General features: G+C 47.1%; 1 protein-coding gene across 7 annotated transcripts in view; it reads left to right on the plus strand.

Moving 5' to 3' along the window:
- Window positions 1–25,552, plus strand: part of LOC309562087 (E1A-binding protein p400-like) — a 512,144-nt gene that overhangs the window by 362,053 nt on the left and 124,539 nt on the right. For all 7 annotated transcript variants that reach the window (XM_082266206.1, XM_082266208.1, XM_082266207.1 and 4 more), the window contains 4 exons: window positions 21,646–21,729; window positions 21,894–22,025; window positions 22,295–22,339; window positions 22,447–22,600. In XM_082266206.1, the coding sequence (XP_082122332.1) occupies window positions 21,646–21,729; window positions 21,894–22,025; window positions 22,295–22,339; window positions 22,447–22,600 (415 nt within the window). The remainder of the gene's footprint in view (window positions 1–21,645; window positions 21,730–21,893; window positions 22,026–22,294; window positions 22,340–22,446; window positions 22,601–25,552) is intronic.

Consider the following 25,552-nt stretch of genomic DNA (forward strand, 5'->3'; position numbering starts at 1 on the left):
GGAAGAAGTCTCTACATTTAGGAACCGTGCTGAACAGCAGTTGAGATCCCTCTTTGAAGGGTCTCCCAGAGGACGACAGAAGGAAAGGCCCAGAAAGATTTTAAAATCGGGAACCGTTATAGGTTTCCAGCCGAATGGTCTGGCAAGGGGCGAATTTGGGTTGACGGCGAGGAATTGTTGTGCATATAAATTTGATTGATCCACAATAGATCCGAAAAGATCTTCCGTGAAGAACAGCTCGAAAAAATTCAGGGGCGTAAAACCAGCTGTCTTCACGTTGATTCCAGGTTGGGCAATGAATCAGTGGGTTGACAATTGGGATATGCCAGCGCATCGGGGAGGACACTATGGGCTCTACGGGCCTGTTTTCGAATACGCGGTGGCTGCGGGCCACTACTTGTGCAAGCCACTGCACCAGCTTCAACTGCAATTATGGGACTCGCCACGTCACCAAATGTTACTGCAGTGCTGGTTGTACTAGGTTCAGGGTGTACTAGGCCGCTGGCGCTTGCCAGGCCACCAGAAGGATGAGCGGCACTAGTACCAACACTCTGCTCCATACGAGCACCCTGCGATTCCTGCATATCAGCAACTCCAGAATGGGGTCGGGTACGCCTGGGTCTAGCAGGGACCCATTCGTCGTCGGAGCTATCTGTCAGGGAGCCACTGCTGTCATCAGGTCCTTATACTGACCCTGATTCTGTCAGTGAGGCTTCCCCATCGCTCTCATCTGACATGGTCAGTATACTGTAAGCCTCTGCACAACTGTACCAACGTTTGGACATTTTAGTAACTAAATTTACTGGTACAGTAGTGTGAGGTAAAAAAAGAAAAAAAGCACCTGGTTGTCAAGGACTATTTCATCCGCTACCAAAAAAAAACTGCTAATGCTAGCAGGGATAAGGCCTTACTCTGCTAACACAGTGGTTTTGTGTGTTGTGTTTTTTTGTAAGTGACAGTAATCTATTGATTACTACACTTGCCTGGGTGGAGTGGGGTGGGCTGGGTGGAGGGGTTAAACGCAGGTGCTGGCAGGAATCAGTGCTGATCGTGCAAACACCGCGTTTTGGGAACCCTAAACTATGGGGACCGTAGTATAGTTCTGATCAGATCAGATATTGATCTGTTCAAAAACTATACTAGTAATGGAAGTGTGTGTGTGTGTGGTAATCAAGGGGTTATTTCTAACTATGCGCCGGGGATCTGCGCTATCTTAGACTGATGCCAACACTAGCTTATGTCACCTGTGTCACTAATAATAGTGATCAGAAAAAACACTGTACACTATAAAAATGACACTTTGACAGGGCAATGAAGGGGTTAACTGGGGTTGATCGGGGGGGGGGAATCAGGGGGTTAAATCTTTATTGGGGGGTGGCGGGAACCCTAAACCTACTTGGGACAGAAAATAATTCGCTAAATTTAAATATTCTATGGGGGGGTGGCGGGTATCCTAAGTATAAAAGGAAGGGCCGCAAGCGCTAAACCTGGTCACAAGTCACACTTATACGGATATATAGAAAATGCTATATACTGTATACAGTGTGTGTTGTGAAAGGGGGTGTAGGGGGATCAGGGGGTTAAATCTTTATGGGGGGGTGGCGGGGATCCTAAACCTCGTTGGGACAGAAACTAACTCGCTAGTGCTAACTCAAGTCACAATCACACTAATACAAAATACAGTAAAACACTATATTACCTCTTTATTAGTGTGCAATGTGACAGGGGGAAGGGGTTAACTGGGGGGGGGATCTGGGGGTTAAATCTTTATGGGGGGGTGGCAGGTATCCTAAGTATAAAAGGAAGGGCCGCAACGCTTAACCTGGTCACAAGTCACACTTATACAGGTATATAGAAAATGCTATATACCTTATACAAATTGTGTTGTGACAGGGGGTGTAGGGGGGATCAGGGGGTTAAATCTCTATTGGGGGGGTGGCGGGGACCCTAAACCTCCTTGGGACAGAAACGAACTCGCTAGCGCTAACTCAAGTCACAATCACACTAATACAAAATACAGTAAAACCTGTTTACTAGTGTGCAGTGTGACAGGGGGGAAGGGGTTAACTGGGGGTGATCAAGGGGGGAATCGGGGGGCAAATCTTTATTGGGGGGGTTGGCGGGTATCCTAAGTATAAAAGGAAGGGGCGCAAGCGCTAAACCTGGTCACAAGTCTTACTTATACGGGTATATAAGAAAATGCTGTATACAGTGTGTGTTGTGACAGGGGGTGTAGGGGTGATCAGGGGATTAAATCTTTATGGGGGGGTGGCGGGACCCTAAACCTCCTTGGGACAGAAACTAACTTGCTAGCGCTAACTCAAGTCACAATCACACTAATACAAAATACAGTAAAACACTATATTACCTGTTTATTACTGTGCAATGTGACAGGGGGGAAGGGGTTAACTGGGGGTGATCAGGGGGGGATCAGGGGGTTAAATCTTTATTGGGGGTTTGGCGGGTATCCTAAGTGTAAAAGGAAGGGCCGCAAGCGCTAAACCTGGTCACAAGTCACACTTATACGGGTATATAGGAAAATGCTATATACAGTATACAGTGTGTGTTGTGACAGGATGTAGGGGTTAACTGGGGGGGCAATCGGGGGTTAAGTGTGCCTATCTAAGTGGGTGTGCTGGTGCAGCACTCACAGTTTAGATGTGCTCTCTCCTCTCAATTAATTCAAAAAGGATCATGAGTGGGGAGAGCAGGTCTTTTCTGTGCCTCTGTTTACATTACACAGGCACAGATCAGTATCTGATCGGGCAGGACCGATCAACAGGTCCAGACCAAAAATCATTGGCCTGGACCTGATGACTGATCGGTTCTGAACCCAATCAAGCGGCGGCGGGGGCGCGCTGGAGCACACTCCAGAGCGGCGGGAATGAGCGATGTAGCCCTACGTCGTTTTGCCTGTAGGGGGCTGACTCCCGCAGTAAATAGTCGTGCGGCGGACGGCAAGTGGTTAATGACCAGGCCATTTTTTGTGATTCGGCACTGTGTTATTGTAACGGAAAATTACGCGGTCGTGCCATGCTGTAACCAAATAAAATTGATGTCCTTTTTTTCCCACAAATGCAACTTTCTTTTGGTGGTATTTGATCACCTCTGCGGTTTTTAGATTGTTGCGCTATACACAAATAAAGATCGTACATTTTGAAAAAAATGCCATATTTTTTTTTCTTTCTGCTATAAAACATTCCCAATAAAACTTTTTTAAAAATTAAATTTCTCTTACGTCCTCCGACAGTCGCCGCCTCCTCTAAGTCATCACTGTTGGGTATTGACTTCCGCTCCGCAGGAGTAGCTAGGCATATAGACTTAGTCAAAAAACAAAAGTCATTAGCATATACACACCCATGGGGGCTGTCCCATCTGGTCAATACCCCCCTGCAGTGACCACTCCCAACTCAGTTTTAATCTGCCTAGCGTCAGGAGTAGTTAGGCTTCCCTGTGCTGGGGCTACAGTCTCAGTTTATCTATATCTTTTATTTGATTTTCTTTAAAAATGTCAGTTTTTTCTTGCTTTACTAGCTGTTAATTTTGTCAGCTTTAGTTTTAGTCGGCTCTTGGGAAGAAGATGGATTCATGCGGTGCTGGGATTCGGACTGACCGCCCTGGGTCTCCAGGGCAGAGGGTCAGATGGACCCCCAGCCCGCCATCGAGCGCTCAGCTATGGTTCGCCCTGGCATTATGAACGACCCATCCCTGTTCGCAGCAGGGATGCAGCCCTGAGGTGGCTACCTCACTGGACGCATCTGCGATTCTGCAGTGCAATGTCCCTGGCTAATGGCATTCCCTGTCAGATGAGGACAGCGGCTTTCCGTTCTGAGAGACTCCCCACGCCATCTGGTACAGGTAAGTACTTCTGTGTGGGGCCTCTGTCTGGGGTGGCAGTCCTGTGTTGCTGTGTGTTTCCCATGTCTGTGCCTGTGTGACTCCCTGATGCGGTCCCCACGGAGATCGCTTGTACATGCGCTGCGGTGCTGTGTGTTGTTTGGGGGTCCCCTTCCCTGTATCACTTTGGTGTTTGTGGGGGTGCAAACTGAGTGTGTGGCGACCGCAGCGGGCGAATCCGCGCGGTCCGCCATTTTAAGTATAGGCAGGCATGTTTAGCTTCTTTATGGGCAAACTACATGCTGGTTTTGGCGCCATCCGCCTCCATTTTGCGGTCGCAGAGCGATCGTTCCGGCCGCATGTTCGGCGGCCATTTTTGCGGAGCCTTCCATGCAATTCCTATGGGGCAGCCATTTTCCCTGGGGCACGCAGCCTCTATGTTCAGCCTACTTTAGCAGCACTTCTTTTTCCTCTGATGCAGGACAGCGGTGGCAACACTCTGCGGAGCTCTGCAGGTTATCGCTCTCAATATCTTTCTGTATTGTCATTTCTGGCTCAGTTTTTTCTTCTCCTGTTTGGGGGTCTTTGTCACTGTAGCTGTAGCGGTGGGCTGCGCACTCCACAGCGCTCTTAAAGGGACAGTACAAACTTCTTGCACTGTTGTTTTTTGTCACATTGGGCAATGGATTCTCAGGACAGCAAATTCCCCCCAGCTCTTGTGGGGGTCCCCAGTTCTCCTGTGGGCCCTCTGAGACCTGATTTGGCCGCTGTAGTGGCGACCTTGGTGTCAAACATGGAAATGCTGATAGCTGAATGTGCTGCAAAAAAGAGGCCCAGATTGTCTCTGTCCTGATTCGGATGGTGATATGGCTGCTGCTGCTGCGAGCGCGCCCTTTTCAGGGTCCCGCTCATCCTTAGACCCGCTGGGGTCTGAGGGGGAGGCAGAGGTGGAGGGGGTTGATACCTCCTCCCCGGGGTCGCCTGAAGAGCGGGCGACCATGGATGAATTAATTGTTTCTGTTAAGGAAACACTGCATTTGGAGGATGAGCCCAGTCCTCCGGGCGTTGTGTCCCCATTTGGGACGCACAGGACCCGCAAGTCGGCGCAGGTGTTTCCCTGCCCGGCTGAGTTTCATTACACTGTTAATGAGATGTGGCGCACTTTAAAACGTCCATTCCTGGTGCCTAGTCGGTTCAAATTGCTTTATCCCTTTGCACCGGCTACGGAATCACGGTGGTGTGTGCCCCCGCAAGTGGATCACACTGTGGTTGTGTTAAACAAGGCTACCTTGATTCCTACGGAGGATTCCCCGGTTTTCCGGGATCCCACGGACTGGCGGTTGGAGTCTCTGGCCCGCCATTCCTAGATGGTGGCGGGCTCGTTGCTCAAACCTGTTTTCGCATCCGTTTTGGTGGCGCAGACGGTGGCTGATTGGACCAAGGTGCTTAGGAGCAACCTCGTGTCTGATGATGTTCCGCCTGCCCGACTGGAAATGGTGGATCAAATCCACCAGGGAATCATGTATTTGTGTGATGCGGCCTTAAATGAGGCCCCCTTAGTAGCACGCCTGTCTAGCGTCTCGGTACTTAACCGGCGACTGATATGGCTGAAGAGCTGGTCGGCGGACCAGTCCTCACGGAAAACAGTTGCTGATTGTCCCTATGCTGGCTCTCGCCTTTTTGGCGAGGCGTTGGATACCCTGGTAAAGGGCGTCACGGGGGGTAAGAGCACCATGCTGCCCCAGAAGCCAAAGAACAAGTCCTTTCGAGGCAAGCGGGGTTCTGTGCCTAGATCCTATCAGGTGTCCTTTCGTGCCTTTCGGAACCAATCCAAGGGCAAGCCCTTCAAGGCCCAGGGCGGCCAGAAGAAGCCCTGGGCGGGTAAGCAGAAGTCGGGCAATGCTGGCTCGGCGGGTCAGTCCGCCTCTGCCTGAAGGGGCGCCTTCACCCATTTCAGGGGAGGGGGGACGTTTGCGCGGTTTCCTCCAGCCTTGGCTGCTCCGGATATCGGACAGGTGGGTTCAGGAAATCATTCGATCAGGGTACAAGATCGAATTCCTTTCCCGGCCGGCGGACAGATTCTTTCCCTCAAATCTTCATTTGCCTCCGGGGCGTCTGCAGGACCTGCACCGAGCGGTTCGGGACCTTCTTGCTCAGGGGGTGATTGTCCCGGTGCCTCATCGGGACAGGTTTCAGGGGTTTTATTCCAATCTGTTCACTGTCCCAAAAAGGAGGGCAAAGTGCGTCCTATTGTGGACCTAAAAGCGCTGAACCGCTTTGTGCGCTTTCGGTGGTGGCCTCCCTGGGCCCAGGGGAATTCCTGGCCTCGATAGATCTCAAGGATGTGTACCTGCACATCCCCATTTTCGAGGGTCATCAGCGGTACCTTCGGTTTGCCATCGCAGAGGACCACTACCAGTTTGTGGCGTTACCTTTCGGTCTCGCTTCGGCTCCAGGGGTTTTTACCAAAGTGCTGGCGCCGGTTCTGGGCCTGCTGAGGGCTCAGGGCATTGCGGTCTTGGGTTACCTGGACGATCTACTTCTGAGATCACGTGCCAGCCAGGACCTAGTGCGCGATCTGTCCACTACAGTACAGACGCTCCAGGAGTTCGGATGGACCATCAACGTTCAGAAATCGACGTTGTCTCCATCGCTTCGTCTTCCCTATTTCGGAATGATTCTGGACTCTGCTCAGGCAAAGGTGTTCTTGCCGGAGGACAAGCTCCGGACCTTGCAGGACGAGATCAGGTCCCTCAGGGACAACCCGTCCTCGTCACTCAGGACCTGTATGCGGGGCCTTTGGTTGATGGTTATCGGCCTTCGAGGTGATACCCTTTGCTCAGTTTCACACGCTGGCTCTCCAGACGGAGATCCTGGCCAGGTGGGACAGACTGCCTCAGTCCCTGGATCTGAGTGTCTCATTGAATCGTCAGACCAGATTGGCTCTTCTGTGGTGGCTCCAGTCCCCGTCGGTGGTGGAAGGCAAGTCCTTCCGTCTGTTTGTGTGGACGGTGATTACCACGGATGCCAGCCTGTCGGGCTGGGGTGGAGTCCTGGGCAACCTGTCTGCCCAGGGCACTTGGTCGGAGGAGGAGTCCTCCCTCCCGATAAATGTGCTGGAATTGCGAGCGATAAAACTCTGTCTCTTCCGGTGGTCGGACCGTCTTCGGGGCTGTCCTGTCCGGGTACAGACGGACAATGCTACTGCGGTGGCTTACATCAACCACCAAGGGGGCACCAGGAGTGCTCGGGCGGCCCAGGAGGTGGCCGACATTCTGTCTTGGGCCGAGACTCATGTCCCGGTGATCTCAGCAGTTCACATTCCGGGTGTGGAAAATTGGCAGGCCGACTATCTGAGCCGCCAGACCCTGGACCAGGGGGAATGGTCCCTGCACCCGGAGGTCTTCCAAATGCTGTGTGCGAGGTGGGGATCCCCGGACGTGGATCTGTTCGCATCTCGGTTAAACCGAAAGGTGGAAAGGTTCGTGGCAAGAACGCGCGATCCGCTGGCGGACGCCTCGGATGCGTTAGTGGCCCCTTGGCATCAGTATCTGCTGATGTATGCCTTTCCTCCGATCCAGTTGCTATCCAGGTTCCTCTGCAGGTTAGCCTCGGAACCGCACCTGGTGATTCTGGTGGTTCCGGACTGGCCACGCCGGTCCTGGTACGCGGACATTGTTCACCTGGCAGTGGCGCCTCCGTGGCGGCTGCCCATGCGGGAAGATCTCCTGTCTCAGGGTCCGATCTTCCATCCTGCTTTACAGTCGCTGGCTTTAACGGCCTGGCTGTTGAGATCCAGGTCCTGAGGGACAGGGGTCTCTCCTCTGAGGTCATCCCTACCCTTGTCAAGGCTAGGAAAACCTCCTCTAGTAAAATCTACTACCGTACCTGGAAGGCTTATTTCACCTGGTGTGAGTCCAGGGGGTTCTCCCCTCGCTCGTACTCGGTGTCGAGAGTGTTGGCCTTCCTCCAGTCTGGTGTGGACCAGCGCCTGGCGCTGGCCACGATCAAGGGCCAGGTGTCTGCACTGGCTATTCTTTTCCAGCGCCCTGTGGCGTCTCATTCTCTGGTTCGCACCTTCATTCAAGGTGTGGCTCCTCCCAGGAAGGAGCCCTTACCTCCGTGGGACTTGAACTTGGTTCTGTCCGTGTTACAACGTGCTCCCTTTGAAAACATCCGGGAGATATCGTTGCCTCTGCTGTCTAAGAAGGTTGCCTTTTTGGTGGCGATCACTTCGGCTCGCAGGGTGTCGGAACTGGCAGCATTATCTTGCCGTTCTCCGTACTTGGTGATTCACCGGGATAAGGTGGTCTTGCGTCCGCATCCCTCCTTTCTTCCTAAGGTGGTCTCTGAGTTCCACATTAATGAGGACATTGTCCTGCCCTCGCTTTGTACGAAGCCTAAGCATCCTAAGGAGGTTGCTCTGCATTCCTTGGATGTTGTCAGGGCGATCAGGGTTTACCTGTCGTCTATGGAATCCTTTCGGAAGACGGATTCACTCTTTGTCCTTCCTGAGGGACCTCGGAAGGGCATGGCTGCATCCGCAGCGACTATTGCCAAATGGATCAGACAGACCATTGAACAGGCTTACGCCTTGAAGGAACGGGTTCCACCCTTCCCTGTTAAGGCGCACTCTACTAGATCTGTGAGTGCGTCTTTGGCCTATTGGCATCGGGCCTCGGTGGCCCAGGTGTGCAAGGCTGCGACTTGGTTGTCGGTGCACACTTTTTCCAAATTCTACAAAGTAGATGTTCTGGCATCAGCTAATGCCTCTTTGGCCGCAAGGTTCTCAGTGCGGCAGTGCCATAAAGGACCCTTGATTTTTATCTGGGTCCCTGGCTGTTAGTATTTGCTTTCCTGGGCTGTTGCTCCTGTTGAGCATTGTTTTTTCTGTTGCCCAGTGGGTTCTCTTACGGTGCATGTAAGATTCCTTTCTCTGATGTGGGTACTGCGTTGCCTTTTCTACGGTTGCGTCTCCCACCCCTCATGTCTATACTGCTTTGGGACATCCCAACAGTGATGACTTAGAGGAGGCGGCGACTGTCGGAGGACGTAAGAGAAAACTGAATTTTTGTAAAATCTTACCTGTAAAATTCCTTTCTCTGAGTCCTCCGACAGTCGCCGCCCCCATCCCCCTCTTTTGGGGTTCTTATTACCTACTGCTATGCTACCAAACTGAGTTGGGAGTGGTCACTGCAGGGGGGTATTGACCAGATGGAACAGCCCCCATGGGTGTGTATATGCTAATGACTTTTGTTTTTTGACTAAGTCTATATGCCTAGCTACTCCTGCGGAGCGGAAGTCAATACCCAACAGTGATGACTTAGAGGAGGCGGCGACTGTCGGAGGACTCAGAGAAAGGAATTTTACAGGTAAGATTTTAAAAAAATTCCGTTTTTTTTTATCAGTTTAGGCCAATTCGTATTCTGCTACATATTTTTGGTAAAAAAAATCCCAAAAGCGTATTTTAATTGGTTTGCGCAAAAGTTATAGTGTTTACAAACTACAGGATAGATGTTTGGACTTTTTATTATTTTTTTTTTTTATTAGTAATGGCGGCCATCTGTGATTTTTAGCGGGACTGCGACATTGCGGCGGGCAGATCGGACCCCTAACTGACATTTTTGACACTTTTTGTGGACCAGTGACACTAATATAGTAACCAGTGCTAAATAATATGCACTGTTACTGTATAAATGACACTGGCAGGGAAGGGGTTAATACTGGGGGTGATCAAAAGGGTTAAATGTATGCCTTTGTGCTTACTGACTGTGTGTGGGGCGGTGATCACCGCCTCTCCTCTCGTGGCCCGCCTCCCGCTGTGTTTAAACATGGCGCGCCGCCGAAACCACATGCACTCCAGTCACGTTGTTAGGGTGCTGGTGGTAACCTGACGACAGAGATAGGCCCCGATGTCCGCTAGAGGGCGGAGCTTGGACGGAACCCCCAAGGTAAGTGACACAGGCTAGCCTGAGGTGCGGAGTCTAAGTATCCACCGGTTTTCGCCAGAGCCTCTGGTGGTGAGGATGGACTTCGCTGCGTGTGGATACCAGGTCTCGGTCCTCAGGGTCGCCCCACCAAGGGAGAACCGATCAAGGTCCGAAGGCAGGTAAACAGAGAAGGGAGATCCGAGAGAATGGTCAAACAAGCCGAGGTCAGGACGGGCAGCAGACAAGCGGAGTCAGGAACAAGCCAAAAGGTCAACAGGAAATCAGCAGTAAACAGGTCACAGGTTCAGGAACAACGGCAGGAGCTGAAGACGAGACAGCACTGAACCTGTGTGCTGATCCAGCTTAAATAGTGCTCTTTCTTGATGAGAAGGTTGGAGCTGGAATAGCCTGTGAGTTTTAACTCATCCTCTGCCAGAGCCTTCCTGACAGGTTCCTAACATTGCCCCCCCCCCTTAAGGGCAACCTCCGGGTGCCCAACAAGCTCTTTTTTTGTGGATGAGCACGAAAAAATGCTTGGATTAGGTCCGCAGCATGGACGTTCCGTTCAGGCTCCCAGGAGTTCTCTTCCGGACCATAACCCTTCCATTTGATGAGAAATTTTAGCTGGCTGCCTCTCTTTCGACAGTCCACCACAGCCTAAACCTCATACTCCACATCTCCATCCATGATCACAGGTTCTGGGGTACCGGAACTTCTACCGGGGAAATTATCGGGGATCACGGGCTTCAGTAAGGAAACATGAAATATGGGATGGATAAGAAGGGTATCGGGTAGGGATAGTTCATAGGACACATCATTGAGTTTCCTTTTAACTGGAAATGGACCAATAAATCTGGGAGCCAGTTTCTTGGACGGGCAGGCCAGGGGGAGATTAGCCGTGGAAAGCCAGACCCGATCGCCAGGTTGAAGAATCAACTCTCCCTTCTTTCTCTTGTCGAAGATCCTTTTGGACGCAGTTAGGGCCTTGGCTAAGGTCTCCCGCAGAAGGTTATTATTCTGGGAAAATAAGTTGACGGTGTCTTGGACTGCAGGAACTCCGGATTCAAATAGAAGGAGGGATGAAATCCGTAATTAGCGAAGAAGGGAGATTGGCTAGTAACAGAGTGCTTGGAATTGTTGTAGGAGAATTCTGCAAATGGTAACAGGGCTACCCAGTCGTCCTGGAAAAGGGTGGTAAAACGCCGCAGGTATTGCTCCAGGGTTTGGTTTGTCCTCTCAGTTTGTCCGTGGGTCTGTGGGTGGTAGGCTGAGGACATAGGCAACTCGATCTTCAACAGTTTACATAAAGCCTTCCAGAAGCAGGACGCAAATTGTACCCCTCTGTCAGAGATAATGTTCCTGGGAATCCCATGGAGTCTTATGATCTCCCTAATGAAGATCTCTGCGGTTTCCCTTGCAGAGGGAGTACCCTTGAGGGGCAAAAAATGGGCCATTTTAGAGAGTCGATCTACCACCACAAAAATGGCAGAGCACCCCGCAGAAGGTGGAAGTTCCACGATGAAATCCATGGCCTTACTTCTGGCGGTTTTACATCGGGAACAGATGGTACAGGAGAGTACATAACTCCTGCAGCTCTCTTCCATGTCAGGCCACCAAAAAGATCGCTGCAGGAGGTCAAGGGTTCTATGGACGCCAAAATGACCGGCCAGAGGGTGATCATGGCAGGCAGCCAGAATTGCTGTTCTGACCTCTTCCGGGACGAAGATCTTGTCTTTTTTTTTTTTTTTGTTCAAATCGTTTATTGAAAAAACAGAAGTAAATACAACGCAACATGTACAATCAGAGCAGGAGAGGTTACATTTGCACAACAGGTCACAACAGTAAACCGGAGATAGTAACAAAGCAAACCAGGTTAACAGACATGTTCAGGAGCCAAGTGGGCGACGACCCCAGAAGGGAGATCCGTCCAGCACAGCCAACACCCGGGCGCCCCTAAAAGGGAACTTGCTGTGCCCGTGCGCGACTGCGCCTTCAGTGGGTCATATAGCATGCATGGGGGTCGCAATACATGGCTCAGAGGGAGAAAGGAAGCCTGCTTAGGTCAGGAGTCCTTGGCATTAGGTCAAACAAGATGTAGACTGTAGTAGAATGGTGAAATTATTTGTGTAGGGAATGTGGAGAGAAGTAACCACAGTGGGAAAGAGTATGAGACAGAGTATTGTACATATGGCGGGATATGGTCATAAGAGGGGTAAGAATAGGGGGGAAGGGGGGAGACGGGGGACAAAACAGGGGGGGGGGAGAAGAAAGGAATGGGGGGAAAGGAGGAGGGTGGAAGGGGAGAAAGTGGGGGGGGAGGGGGGTCGCCGGGGGGGAGCAGGGTAGCTACTGGTGGATACAAGCATCGCGAAGATGCCGTTTAGGGCAATAAGAGAGCGCTATCAAAGTTCGGAGGGAGAAAGTGGTCTACCCATGGTTGCCATAGTTTGTCAAACTTTTCGACCCTGTCCAGCAGGACCGCTTCAATTTTCGCATGAATCATGGCATTAGTGATTCTGTGTTTCACTTCGGGAATAGGTAGATGGGGGGTTTTCCAAGCCTTAGCTATTGTCTGTTTAGCCGCTGTCGTGATTTGTAGGAACAATTTGTGCTGCCGTGTGGAAATGTCAGCTGATTTCATGTTCAAGAGGGCGAGACAGGGGTCAGGGTCGATGTGTGTATCCATGAGAGTGGAGAGAATGCGAAAGATAGCCTTCCAACGAAGATCTTGTCTTTAACCCATAACAAGCCATTCTTGTGCACCAGGGGTATTCCGGGTGGACCAGGAATGTGGGCAGAGGCTTGCTCAAGACGGGCTTTCAGATTTGTGAATAAAAGTAGGAAGTTCTTTTCGGATAGGATGGTGTCAGGTACCGAAGTTTCCTTAGGGCTATCAAACATCCGGTTCAGGGCATCCAGTTTAACATTTTTAGACCCAGACCGATAGGTGATATGAAATGAAAACCTTGAAAAAAAAAAGTGCCCACCGTGCCTAACGGGGTCTCAAACGTTTTGCAGATCTCAGATACTCAAGGTTTTTGTGATCCGTAAAAATAAGAATAGGGTGTACAGCCCCCTCAAGCAAATACCGCCACTCTTCAAGTGCGGCTTTGATTGCCAGAAGTTCCCGGTCCCCAACATCATAATTCCTCTCTGCAGAGGAGAGTTTCCGGGAAAAAGAGGCTATCGGGTGTATCAAGTCCTTGGTTCCCTGTCTTTGGGAGATGACTGCCCCGACAGCAACTTCAGAAGCGTCAACCTCGACGAGGTAGGGTAAGGTGGGATCCGGGTGACTCAACACAGGGGCTGACGTGAAGAGCTTCTTAAGGACCAAGAAGGCGGACTGGGCTTCGGGGGTCCATTGAAAGCGAACACTCTTCTTGGTGAGCTGAGTAATGGGAGTGATGATATGAGAGAAACCCTTAATGAACTTTCTATAGAAGTTGGCAAAGCCAACAAATCGCTGCACTCCCTTTTTGTCAGATGGAGGTGACCAATCCAGGATGGCAGAGACCTTCAGGGGATCCATCTCTATACCCTCTGTAGAAATTATTAACCCCAGAAACGGGATGCTGCTTTGCTCGAATTCACACTTCTCGGCCTTAACATAGAGACCATGCTGACGAAGGCGGCCGAGGACATTTCGAACATGCTCGCGATGTTGCTCCAGGGATTTAGAGAAGATTAGGATGTCATCTAGGTAAACGATGACAAAGATATCCAACCAATCCCGGAAAATATTGTTCACAAAGTGTTGGAACGTAGCTGGGGCGTTGCAGAGGCCAAAAGGCATCACAAGATATTCGAAATGCCCGAACCTGGTACGAAAAGCTGTCTTCCACTCATCGCCTTCTCGAATATGGACTAAGTTGTAGGCCCCACAGAGATCCAACTTAGTGAACAGGACCGCAGATCTGAGCCGCTGAAAGAGCTCGGGAACCAGAGGGAGAGGGTAGCAGTTCTTAATGGTAACTTTATTCAAGTCTCTGTAATCGATACAGGGTCGAAGGAAGTGATCCTTCTTTTCTACAAAAAAGATACCTGCCCCTGCCGGAGAGGTGGAAGGACGGATAAACCCCTTCTTCAGACTTTCGTCCACATAGTCCTTTAAAACGTCCAGCTCACGTTCAGATAGTGGGTAAATTCGGCCAAATGGGATCTCGGCTCCCGGGAGCAAGTCGATGGGGCAATCATATGAACGGTGAGGAGGTAAGGTCTCAGCTCCCCGCTTACTGAAAACATCCAGGAAGTCATGATAGGCCTTGTGTACAACAGAACGTAAATTCGAGACAGAACAGAGTTTGGGGGGACTTGGATGGAGCGGGTATACAGGAGTTCCTGCAGTAAGGAGACGGGAACTGGACGGCTCCTGTGATCCAGTTGATTTGCGGGTTGTGTGCCTGCAACTATGGCAATCCCAGGATAATGGGAAATAAGGGAGAGGCGATAACATCCAAACTTATCAATTCCTTATGGCCAGATGGAGAGACCATTGGAAGAGGAAGGGTTTCTTGGGTCATGGGTCCAGACTTGATGTGGGAGCCATCGGCCAGGAAGATAGTGAGGTCCTGGGTCTTGGTCTGGAGAGGTATGCCTTACTGCCCCGCAAAGGAACGGTTAATGAAACATCTGCAGGCTCCCGAGTCAATGATTGCTGTAACCTGGACGGGTCCTTCTGGGAGCTGCAAAGACAAAGGAAAGGCTAAGTGGGAGGTAGAGGTAACTGATGCCACACAACTGGAGGGTGAGACTGGCAAAGACTTATGGTGTTTCGCTGGGCAGGAGCGCACATAATGGCCAGCTTCTCCGCAATACAGGCAAAGATTACCCAGCTGGCGGCGACGTCTCTCCTCCGGAGAAAAGACAGGCCGCATGACCCCAAGTTGCGTGGGTTCAGGAGCATCAGGTATGGCTCCGGCTGGAGCAGGGCTGGGAGAGACTGCCTCAGCGGAAGGGAAGTGTACAGGAGGTGCTACTCGTGGCAACATCCAGGCTGGCCGAAACTGCTGCGTTGATCGTTCCGCCCGGCGTTCTCGGAGCCGACGGTCAATTTGAATGGCCTGGGAGATCAAATCCTCTAATGCGTCGGGGATGCCCACCCGGGCCAATTCGTCCTTCAGTGCTTCGGACAAGCCAAGACGGAACTGGTACCGGAGTGCAGCCTCGTTCCAGGAAGTGTCCTCACGGCTTGAGACAGGGCTGCTAGGTGTTGGCAGATCTCCTCTAACGGTGAAGCCTCTCTTGCAGGTTCCGACATGGCTGTCTCATTCTGTTAGGGTGCTGGTGGTAACCTGATGACAGAGATAGGCCCCGATGTCCGCTAGAGGGCGGAGCTTGGACGGAACCCCCAAGGTAAGTGACACAGGCTAGCCTGAGGTGCGGAGTCTAAGTATCCACTGGTTTTCGCCAGAGCCTCTGGTGGTGAGGATGGACTTCGCTGCGTGTGGATACCAGGTCGCGGTCCTCAGGGTCGCCCCACCAAGGGAGAACCGATCAAGGTCCGAAGGCAGGTAAACAGACAAGGGAGATCAGGAACAATGGTAGGAGCTGAAGACGAGACAGCACTGAACCTGTGTGTTGATCCAGCTTAAATAGTGCTCTTTCTTAAAGAGAAGGGTGGAGCCGGAACAGCCTGTGAGTTTTAACTCATCCTCTGCCAGAGCCTTCCTGACAGGTTCTTAACACACGTAGTACTACGTGACTGGACGCAACCAAGCCGCCCTGCCGCAGTAAAAAGCGGGCGGGCGGCAAGTGGTTAAGGATGATGTCCTGTTACCTTTTGCCTCCCTGCAGGCCACATATTCATTACCTGCCCATTTGCACTTTTATTATATGCAATTATGGCATGCGGTTCGGGCACAGAGGGACGTACAGGAATGGCATTATCTCCCACCCTTATTTTTTATTTAATTCAAAGGGCTGAAAGCTCTAAGGGTTTTATTTTACAACGCTACAGCATGCTGCTGTCCCAATTCCATAAAGTATATCCTAGAAAGGCGACCCACGTCGGGGGAACAATGGGAGGAGGCGTATTAGGCTGTAGTAACCTGCTTCCTAAATGTGGCTCAAAAACTATCTCAACTTTTTATTCTCCTACGTTCTCATTTTACTCTCCTAAGACTCTATAAGATGGGGTACAGCACAGAGTCTCATTGCAATAGTTGCAAAAGGGATCACGGGGACTTAATCCATTTACTATGGCGTTGCCCTAAACTACAGCATTACTGGAGGCGGATTGTAGACACATTGAACATGGTATTTGGGGCACAAGTCCCATTGGACCCTAAACAATGCCTCCTGAATGTTTTAGAGGATGTCATTGAGGACGAGCATCCTAGGATAACAGTGATAAGGACCCTTTTCCTCGCCCGTAGGTTACTTTTAGTAATGTGGAAGTCTCCAGATCCCCCTATGCATAAGTCCTGGGTGGCGTCTGTGGGCAAGGCTTTGCTCCTAGAAAACGACATTTATGCATGACGAGGTTGTCCTGGCAAGTTTGAAAAGCTATGGGGACTGTGGCTGGATACCCTGGGCTTAGCCCAAGGGAGCTGGTATTTCCAGAGAGTGTTTGTGTGTCCGAACAGACCATGAAAGATTATTTTTGATTTAGATGATTATATGAGATTACGTTACAATATGGGGTGATGGAGTTATATCTACACTGTGCTAGTATAGCTTTTGATTTGCATTGCACAAAAATTTGATATTGCCTATGTAAGTATTGTTGTTGGGTGCGTACGTGGTTACAAAAGAGTATTGCACTTTTTTTTATTTTGGACTGTAATGTTATTTGTTTACTACTATAAACATTTTCCTGATTAGAAAAGCCCTTATTATTATTACATATGCTTTTCTGGGGTCATGAACATAAATTATTCAATTAACTTAATCTTACTTTCTGCTGTCAAATTTGAAATAGAAATATGTATTTGCTTTGTTTAATCCCAGATGGAATTTTGTTGGAAACAGCTGTGAGATGTGGGATTCATGCTGTAAAAATAAACAACTGAAAATAAATAAAAATTATTTAGAAAGTTTCTCTATCAGTAAAGAACTCCGACAGACGCCAGTACTGTTTAAAAATGCATCTACATCCTTGCTTGGGCTGAAAGTGGCTCTGCCACCACCCCATAATAGCCCCCATAATAGTACTCTTTCCTTGCTCCCTTCTGTTCTGTGCTATATATCGATCAGGGGCATTGTGTACATCTCCTTTGTCAATTATCATTGTTCATCTATGATCCCATTAGCATACTTCTCTCTTAAAAATAACAGTGTTTCATTTCACTTCTTGATGCCCTTCCCTGTACACTGAAGTTGTTTTTTTTTTTTTTTTTTTTTCTTTTGATGTGTCATTTTTGGTGCCTCTCGCCTGCATTGCTACCCCTTATCCCTTGGTTGCTTTACAACCACCAGTACTACTTTGATTGTTGAATATATGACCTTCAATATACATACTGTATATTAGTCTAATCTTTCCACCTACATTTTCACTGGACTTTTGCATCTATTTTATATGTGTTGTTCACCTTTCTTTGTATTTCTTTCAATAAAATCAGATTGAACTTAAAAATCTATCTACATGTAAACCACATCAAACAGCCAGTAGTTGGCTTTTATCAGCAGGAAAAACTTGTTTTCTTTCGCCTCCATTGAGGCACATAGGAAATCCTAAACCTTTGGGTTTCATTGCTGTCTATAGGAGGACACTAACAAACAAAAAACTGTAGGCCAGCCCAGGATAATTCCTCCTACTGCCAGCATTCACCTGTTTGTTGCTAGTGTCCTAGTGGGATGGATGTCTTCTACAGCTCTGATGTGCTACAGACTAACTTGATTTTTGCTGACATGTTTTTTCTTTTTCAATATTTTTCTTTTATTGAGATTCTTCTCTATATTGCTGTAGGCGCATTGTTTCTTCTATTGCACCTCTCTGGCACAGTCATCCTCAGTTTGGTTTTTGAGTACTGCTTCTGGACCCTGCTAGACTGGATGTGCAGGGAAAGCATGCAAGTGACCTTTTTTGACACTAGGTTTCGCGTTGGGCACTTTTCAGACTCCATTCTGGCCAAAGTTGACTGCGGAGTGCTTTCTAGGTCCAGAGCTGCTTACATTGTCACAGTTCTTGCCCTGTCTCTGCAGACTTACTTTGTGAGTAAGCCGGATGGACTAAACTATGAGAGCTACCTCATTTACTTAGGTTGCTGGGAGTCATTATTCCCCATCTCTTGGCGGTTTTGCCATGTAAGGGGTTAACACCGTGAGATTGAGGGCTGACATCATCTGCTAGGTGGAGTGTTTAATGTGCATTCTCCATACTCTTTCTCGCCATACAGTGTCCCTGTTTCTGCTCTTGCTTGCAAAGAGCTATGTGGAACTTCAATCTTCGATCCCTTCGTACTGCCTGCCTAGAGTAAAACTCGTCATCTCCAGTCACCTAATACCAGCTCTCTCTCATGAGTACCTGAGGCCTTGCCCCTTACCCTAAACCCACATGTTGTCTTACCACTACTTCATCACAACATGTCTTTTCTAGACACTAGGGAATAGTTCAGCTGCACTGGGTGCCCCCAGCTCATACTCTACTACACAGCTCCGGGGCTGCTTGCAATATGCCTAATGACAGTGCTGTTGTCTGCAGCCTGGAATCATGTGATCTTGTCTGCTTTTAGCCCCTGTTACAACAATTTGACATACAATTTGACAGGTTAAATTGCATGTTAAATGGCAGCCTATTGCCCGCAATCAGAGCGTCCCTTTGTGGTGCCGCACCGATTTCCAAAAGTAGTTCCTGCACTACTTTTGGCAACTTCAGGGGTGATTTCAATAGACATCTGTGCATGAACCCACACAGTTGTCTTTGAAGTCTCCCCCTGAAGTCAGAATGAAATCAGGCTTTGAATTGCACAATTTCAAAGCCGTGTTCAGTGTAAACGAAGGCTAAGTATCTATCCTGTTCTTTTTGGCTCTGTCAGGTGTCTTTTGGCTCTGTCTCTTTTTTTTTGCTAAATGTTTTATTACCATGGTAATGCAAGACTTTATGACCCAGTTCACCCTGATATTTCCTGACTTGGATTTAAGGGCCCAAATGTGCAAACCAAGAAAACTAGGTTTTTAAAGGAGATTGAAAACAAAAAATCTCATAAATTCTTAAAGTCATTTTCAATATTTTTCAAGTCTGCAGCTTTTATTTTAATACCTGGTAATCCTGCCAGTAAGGGTTTTGTTCAGGCTTTTCCTGTTATAGGGTGACTATGCTCTATCCCTTGTTCCCAATTCCTTTTCTGCATCATCACCCTTATAAATGCACCCCCATGTGCAGACTACAAGTGGCCTTGCTGCCACACATTGCACTGTCGTGTTCCTCATTTGTCACCATCAAAAGGTGGTCCAGAGAAATGATGTGCAGCTGCGGTTGGGGTGTGTACATGTCGGCAGGAAGTGGCTGCAAGAGGCTGGAGGAGGTTAGCAGAACTAATGCAAAAAAGGATGAATGTGGGAAAGCTATATTTTTAAGGGAAAAGAAACATGACCGTTTTTTATTATACACAGTGCACAGAACAAACTGGTTAGAGCTCATTTGCACCACAGTGCATGCCTTGGTATGCAATTTAAATTGCGCTATATTATTACTATGCACTGTGGGATTTTTTGCCTTTTTGCAGCGCATCGAAACGTGCTATGCTGCACAAATCTACATCTACTTTAAATAAAACATATATCTATTTAACAATTATAAACAGCCAAAGCACCAAGAAACTCTCCCTTTGAATGGTACAGTATCTCACAAAAGTGAGTACACCCCTCACATTTTTGTAAATATTTTATTATATCTTTTCATGTGACAACACTGAAGAAATTACACTTTGCTACAATGTAAAGTAGTGAGTGTATAGCTTGTATAACAGTGTACATTTGCTGTTCCCTCAAAATAACTCACAACACACAGCCATTAATGTCTAAATAGCTGGCAACAAAAGTGAGCACACCCCTAAGTAAAAAAAGTACAAAAATATTTTGTGTGGCCACCATTATTTTCCATCACTGCTTTAACCCTCTTGGGCATGGAGTTCACCAGAGCTTCACAGGTTGCCACTGGAGTCCTCTTCCACTCCTCCATGGTGACATCACAGGTCTGGTGGATGTTAGAGACCTTGCGCTTCTCCACCTACAATGTAAAGTAGTGAGTGTACAGCTTGTATAACAGTATAAATTTGCTGTTCCCTCAAAATTTCTCAACACACAGCCATTAATGTCTAAACCGCTGGCAACAAAGTGAGTACACCCCTAAATCAAAATGCCCAAACTGGGTCCAAAGTGTCAATAATTTGTGTGGCCACCATTATTTTCCAGCACTGCCTTAACCCTCTTGGGCATGGAGTTCACCAGAGCTTCACAGGTTGCCACTGGAGTCCTCTTCTACTCCTCCATGACGAGCTGGTAGATATTAGAGACCTTGCACTCCTCCTTCCATTTTTAGGATGTCCCACAGATGCTCAATAGGGTTAAGGTCTGGAGACATGCTTGGGCAGTCCATCACCTTTACCCCCAGCTTCTTTAGCAAGGCAGTGGTCGTCTTGGAGGTGCGTTTGGGGTCGTTATTATGTTGGAATACTGCCCTGCAGCACAGTCTCCAAAGGTCCAGGGGATCATGCTCTGCTTCAGTATGTCACAGTACATGTTGGCATTTATGGTTCCCTCAATGAACTGCAGCTCCCTAGTGCCTGCAGCACTCATGCAGCCCCAGAGCATGACACTCCCACCATCATGCTTGACTGTAGGCAAGACACACTTGTCTTTGTACTCCTCACTTGGTTTCCACCACACACGCTTGACACATCTGAACCAAATACGTTTATCTTGGTCTCATCAGACCACAGGACATGGTTCTAGTAATCCATATCCTTAGTCTGCTTGTCTTCAACAAACTGTTTGCGGGCTTTCTTGTGCATCATCTTTAGAAGAGGCTTTCTTATGGGATGACAGCCATGCAGACCAATTTGATGCAGTATACAGCGTATGGTCTGAGCACTGACAGGCTGACCCCCCACCCCTTCAACCTCTGCAGCAATGCTAGCAGCACTCATATGTCTATTTCCCAAAGACAACCTCTAGATATGATGCTGAGCATGTTCACTCAACTTCTTTGGTGGACCATGGCGAGGCCTATTTTAAGTGGAACCTGTCCTGTTAAACCGCTGTATGGTCTTAGCCACCGTGCTGCAGCTCAGTTTCAGGGCCTTGGTAATCTTGTTATAACCTAGGCCATCTGTATGTAGAGCAACAATTCTTTTTTTTCCAGATCCTCAGAGTTCTTTGCCTTAAGGAACCATGTTGAACTTCCAATGACCAGTATGAGAGAGTGAGAGCGATAACACCCCCCCTCCCCATTCATGCCTGAGACCTTGCAACACTATCGAATCACATGACACCGGGGAGGGAAAATGGCTAATTGGGCCCAATTTGGACATTTTCAATTAGGGGTGTACTCGCTTTTGTTGTCAGCGGTTTAGACATTAATGGCTGTGTGTTGAGTTATTTTGAGGGGACAGCAAATTTACACTGTTATACAAGCTGTACACTCACTACTTTACATTGTAGCAAAGTGTCATTTCTTCAGTGTTGTCACATGAAAAGATATAATAAAATATTTACAAAAATGTGAGGGGTGTACTCACTTTTGTGAGATACTATATGTGTACTTATGTGTATGAATAAATCACTCCGTTCAAAGATGTCAACAAACACAGGATCATTTTAAAGATGTTTAGTGTTTCATTGCCCATCTACATTTCAGTTACACATATGTAACTGTTATCAGCTTTTTTATTATATTTGTTGATACCAGTGACTACCAATGTGTCCCCTTAACTTGTAGCTTACCCCCATTGAGAAGTATGCTTTGAACTACCTGGAGGAATTCTATACATCAGGAGCTGCAGAGAACCCAGAGAGCACAGAGGTTAGACTTTTGTCTTCAATGAAGACTACATTATAAAAAGAATATTCACTATTTTTATTACTTTCATTGGTGGATGAAACTTACATATTAACTATAAATGATTTAAAAAAAGAAACCAATATTCCTTTGTCTTTCATGTGACATGTTAAGCTTGTGATCTTCAGGAACAGAAAATGACAAAAAAGAAGTGGGAGGCTCTGCACCTGAAGGAGAACAAGGAGTGGGAAGAGAGAATGGTTTGGGAAGAAGCAGAGGAAGAACTTCTTACCTACACAAGAGAGGATGCGTATAATAAGGTATCAGAACCTGTATCCACTATCCAGGCTTTGGCTTTCATATGCATATATTATGTAACTTTCAGTACCGTTGGGGTTTTGTATAGTCCTGCCTAATAGACAGAAACTATATTAATCATGAGTCAAACAATCTTTTTGGTGGCCTGTTTAAGCATATTAATATACATACAATTTTATTTATTAGTAATTTTTATATATGATTCTTGATCAAGTTACCCACAAATAGCAATGTATAATTCATTTTTGTGCTTTTTTTTTTTTTTAATAAGGAATTTATCTATGATGGTCCAGATGGGCAGACAGAAGTAATGCCGGTAAGTGCCAATGTTTGTCTCATACCATCATTCATTTAGGCAAAAACTAGCAATACATGCATTGCAGGGGTTAAGTTATCTGTTATGAAATTTTATTTTTTATCTAGATCTGGACACCACCAACACCTCCACAGGATGAGAATGACATTTACATAGACTCAGTTATGTGTCTGATGTATGATACCAACCCCATCCCAGAATCTAAACTGCCCCCTGTTTATGTGAGGAAGGAGCACAAGAGGCACAAGGCAGATCCTGCAGGTGAGTAGTGTGAAAGCTGTTTAGAAAATAAATGAACCTTGTATTGACTTTACTCTCTCTCTCCTTTCTTTCCCTGTAGTTTTTACATTAATTCTTTGTTGGTCTTATTCACTAGGGCAGTACATATAACTGGTTGATTCGTTTTCCATCTGGGGAACTCATCTTATGTGTTCTGTGTTCTGAAAATCAAAATCAAATCACTTTCAAACTGTCCTTGACCGCTAACCAGTCCCTAAATGTTAAGCTGACCCTAAAATGTAACCCTTAATCTACCTGTAAGCTGAACAATTAACGCTTAAAGCCCAACTCCATGTGTTTAAACCCTCCCCTTGCAATAATTTAAATCCTGTAGTTTTCTGGCCATTTCATTCATGTCACAGGTCCTTCCTCTTTTCTCTTCTGGCTGTGGGAAAAGAGGTGGGATTGGATCAGTTATGGGTAGTCTGCGAGGGACAGTGGAGGAGGTAAGTTACCCAGCCAGAGCTGCTTTTTTTTAGTTTTAGACCTGCTGGGCCAGTCATTTTTTTTTTTTTTTTTTTTTTAGCTAAAGGTGAAGTTGGTCTTTTAGTTTAAAGGTTACCACAGTTTGGTTTATGCAAGAATGTGAATAATCAGTCTATATTTATTATAACTGCTTTGGCTAACTTATGAAGTATTTATACTTTTCCCTTATTTAGCTTTACTTACTTTGTCCCAGACACTTTAGCTGGATTGTTTGTCTTTGAACCACCCTACTTCAAGCAATGCACACTTTGAAAATGGGAGAATGTGTGTGAAGTCAGAAAGTTGAAAACAAACTGTCAGACACCAGGTCACCTCAGACCATCTTATTTCAACAGCAGTTCCCGTATATCAATTACAACAGCAGTTCCTGTATTTCGTACCGCTAATACAGGAATACAGCTTGTGTTTGCCTAATCTTGCAGTGAGATAGGCACACACCTCTGGTAAGTGCGTTTTCCTGTATTAGCGGTGGTGGTCACCTTGGATCAAAGATTTTTCTGCACTTGGAAGAATAATACTGGTGATGGGATTCTTTTAGTCATTAAACTGTTGGATTGTTTCATTTGAACATATTTCATTTGAAATTAATTTTGGTCAAATATATTTTCATATATTGCTTGGAGGACTTTATTTGGCCACGATTTTTATTAAATGTTTTATTGTGCATGAATTTTTACACTGATAAATTAATATTCTTGAACTAGCGCTGTAATTATTATTTCGTTATATTGTTTCAAGTTGTGTACGCATGGATCGAAAATCAGCTGGTTCAGCAAGGCAGCAAGGCCTGGCTTATTTTTGATCTGTGTGTGGCCCTCCCTTTCCTGACTTCTGTCGAACTGGACTGCTAAAAAACTTTCATTCGATCAGCCGCTTCAGCACTGATCAGTATATTCTGACAACAGAGGAGTTCCACAATCAAAATACAACACCACGGGGAGGATTCCTTCATCCAGCTTGTTTGTGTGGATCATGGAATCCGTTTTTTTTTTCTCATTCAGCCGCTGTTTACACACTGATTTTATCCCTAACAGACCATTTTACATATATTGTTCTTTCCATTGCCCTCCTAAATAGGCTCAAATTGTAAAAACCAGAAGTGTCAAATTAACATAGAGACCATAAATAACTGTATATTGTCACTAAAGGCTATCTGTAGAGGGAAAAGAAGAACTGTTGGATATGTCCAAATAAGCAGAAGGTAGAGAAGAGGTTTTCACACAATTTATTGATACTGTAGCAGTAAAAGAGTTCAATGAAGTCTAAAAATCACACGTCTGCTAATTATGACTTTTGGCGCATATATATATATATATATATATATATATATATATATATATATATATATATATATATATATATATATATATATATACTTACTGTATATATATATATATAGTTTGATTTTACAAATTTTAGCATTTCTGAAGATGTTTAATTGCCCTTAATCTATGGGCAAAATGCCACCACTTTTTTTTTTTATACACTGCTCACAAAAATTAAGGAACACTTTTTAATCAGAGTATAGCATCAAGTCAATTAGTTAATCAGTTAAGTAGCAGGTGGCCCTGTTATTCAGTTTCAGCTGCTTTGGTGTTAATGAAATTAACAACAGGTGCACTAGATGGACAACAATGAGACAACTTTCAAAACAGAAATGGTTTTACAAGGGAAGGCCACTGCCATTTTCTTCCTCATATTTTATGACCGTTTTTCACTAGTTTTGGATTTGGCTAGGTTTACTGTCACTACTGGTAGCATGAGGCGATACCTGGACCCTATAGAGGTTGCACAGGCAGTTCAACTCCTCCAGGATAGCACATCTATAGGTGCCATTTCCAGAAGGTTTGCTGTGTCTCCAAGCACAGTCTCATGAGCATGGAGGAGATTCCAGGAGACAGGCAATTACTGTAGGAGAATTGGACAGGGCCGGTGTTCCGTGAGAATTACCTACCCATGAGAAAAACCTACCCCTCGTCACTTCCGGTACTCGGCACTGTATGTAATGCAGCGGGTACATTAAAACAGCTGGGCTGCAATACGAATCATCTCCGCTCCTGTCCCGGTCACTTCCCTGATCTCGGATAGTAAATATAAAAGCGGCAGCGGCTGTATGAAAAGATAAATCACGGAGCCGAAAGCCGCTTTTATATTTACTTGCCGAGAGCAGGGAAGTGACCGGGACAGGAGCGGAGATGATTCGTATTGCCGCACAGCTGTTTTATGTAAGCGCCGCGTCGGTAGGTTTTTCTCACGGTACACCGAGATCGTTTCATACTAGTGCGCATGCGCACTAGTAAGCTCCTCTGTTCTTCCATTACGTAGCCGGGGCTCTGAGCATGCGCACTGCTGCGCTGCTCAGCTCTTTCTGGCCGGAAGTGACGAGGGGTAGGTAATTCTCACGGGGTAGGTAATTCTCACGTTACACCGTAAAAGGTCCTTAACCCA

The sequence above is a fragment of the Pelophylax lessonae genome (assembly GCF_965119305.1).
Source record: "Pelophylax lessonae genome assembly, chromosome: 1".
NCBI lineage: Eukaryota > Metazoa > Chordata > Amphibia > Anura > Ranidae > Pelophylax > Pelophylax lessonae.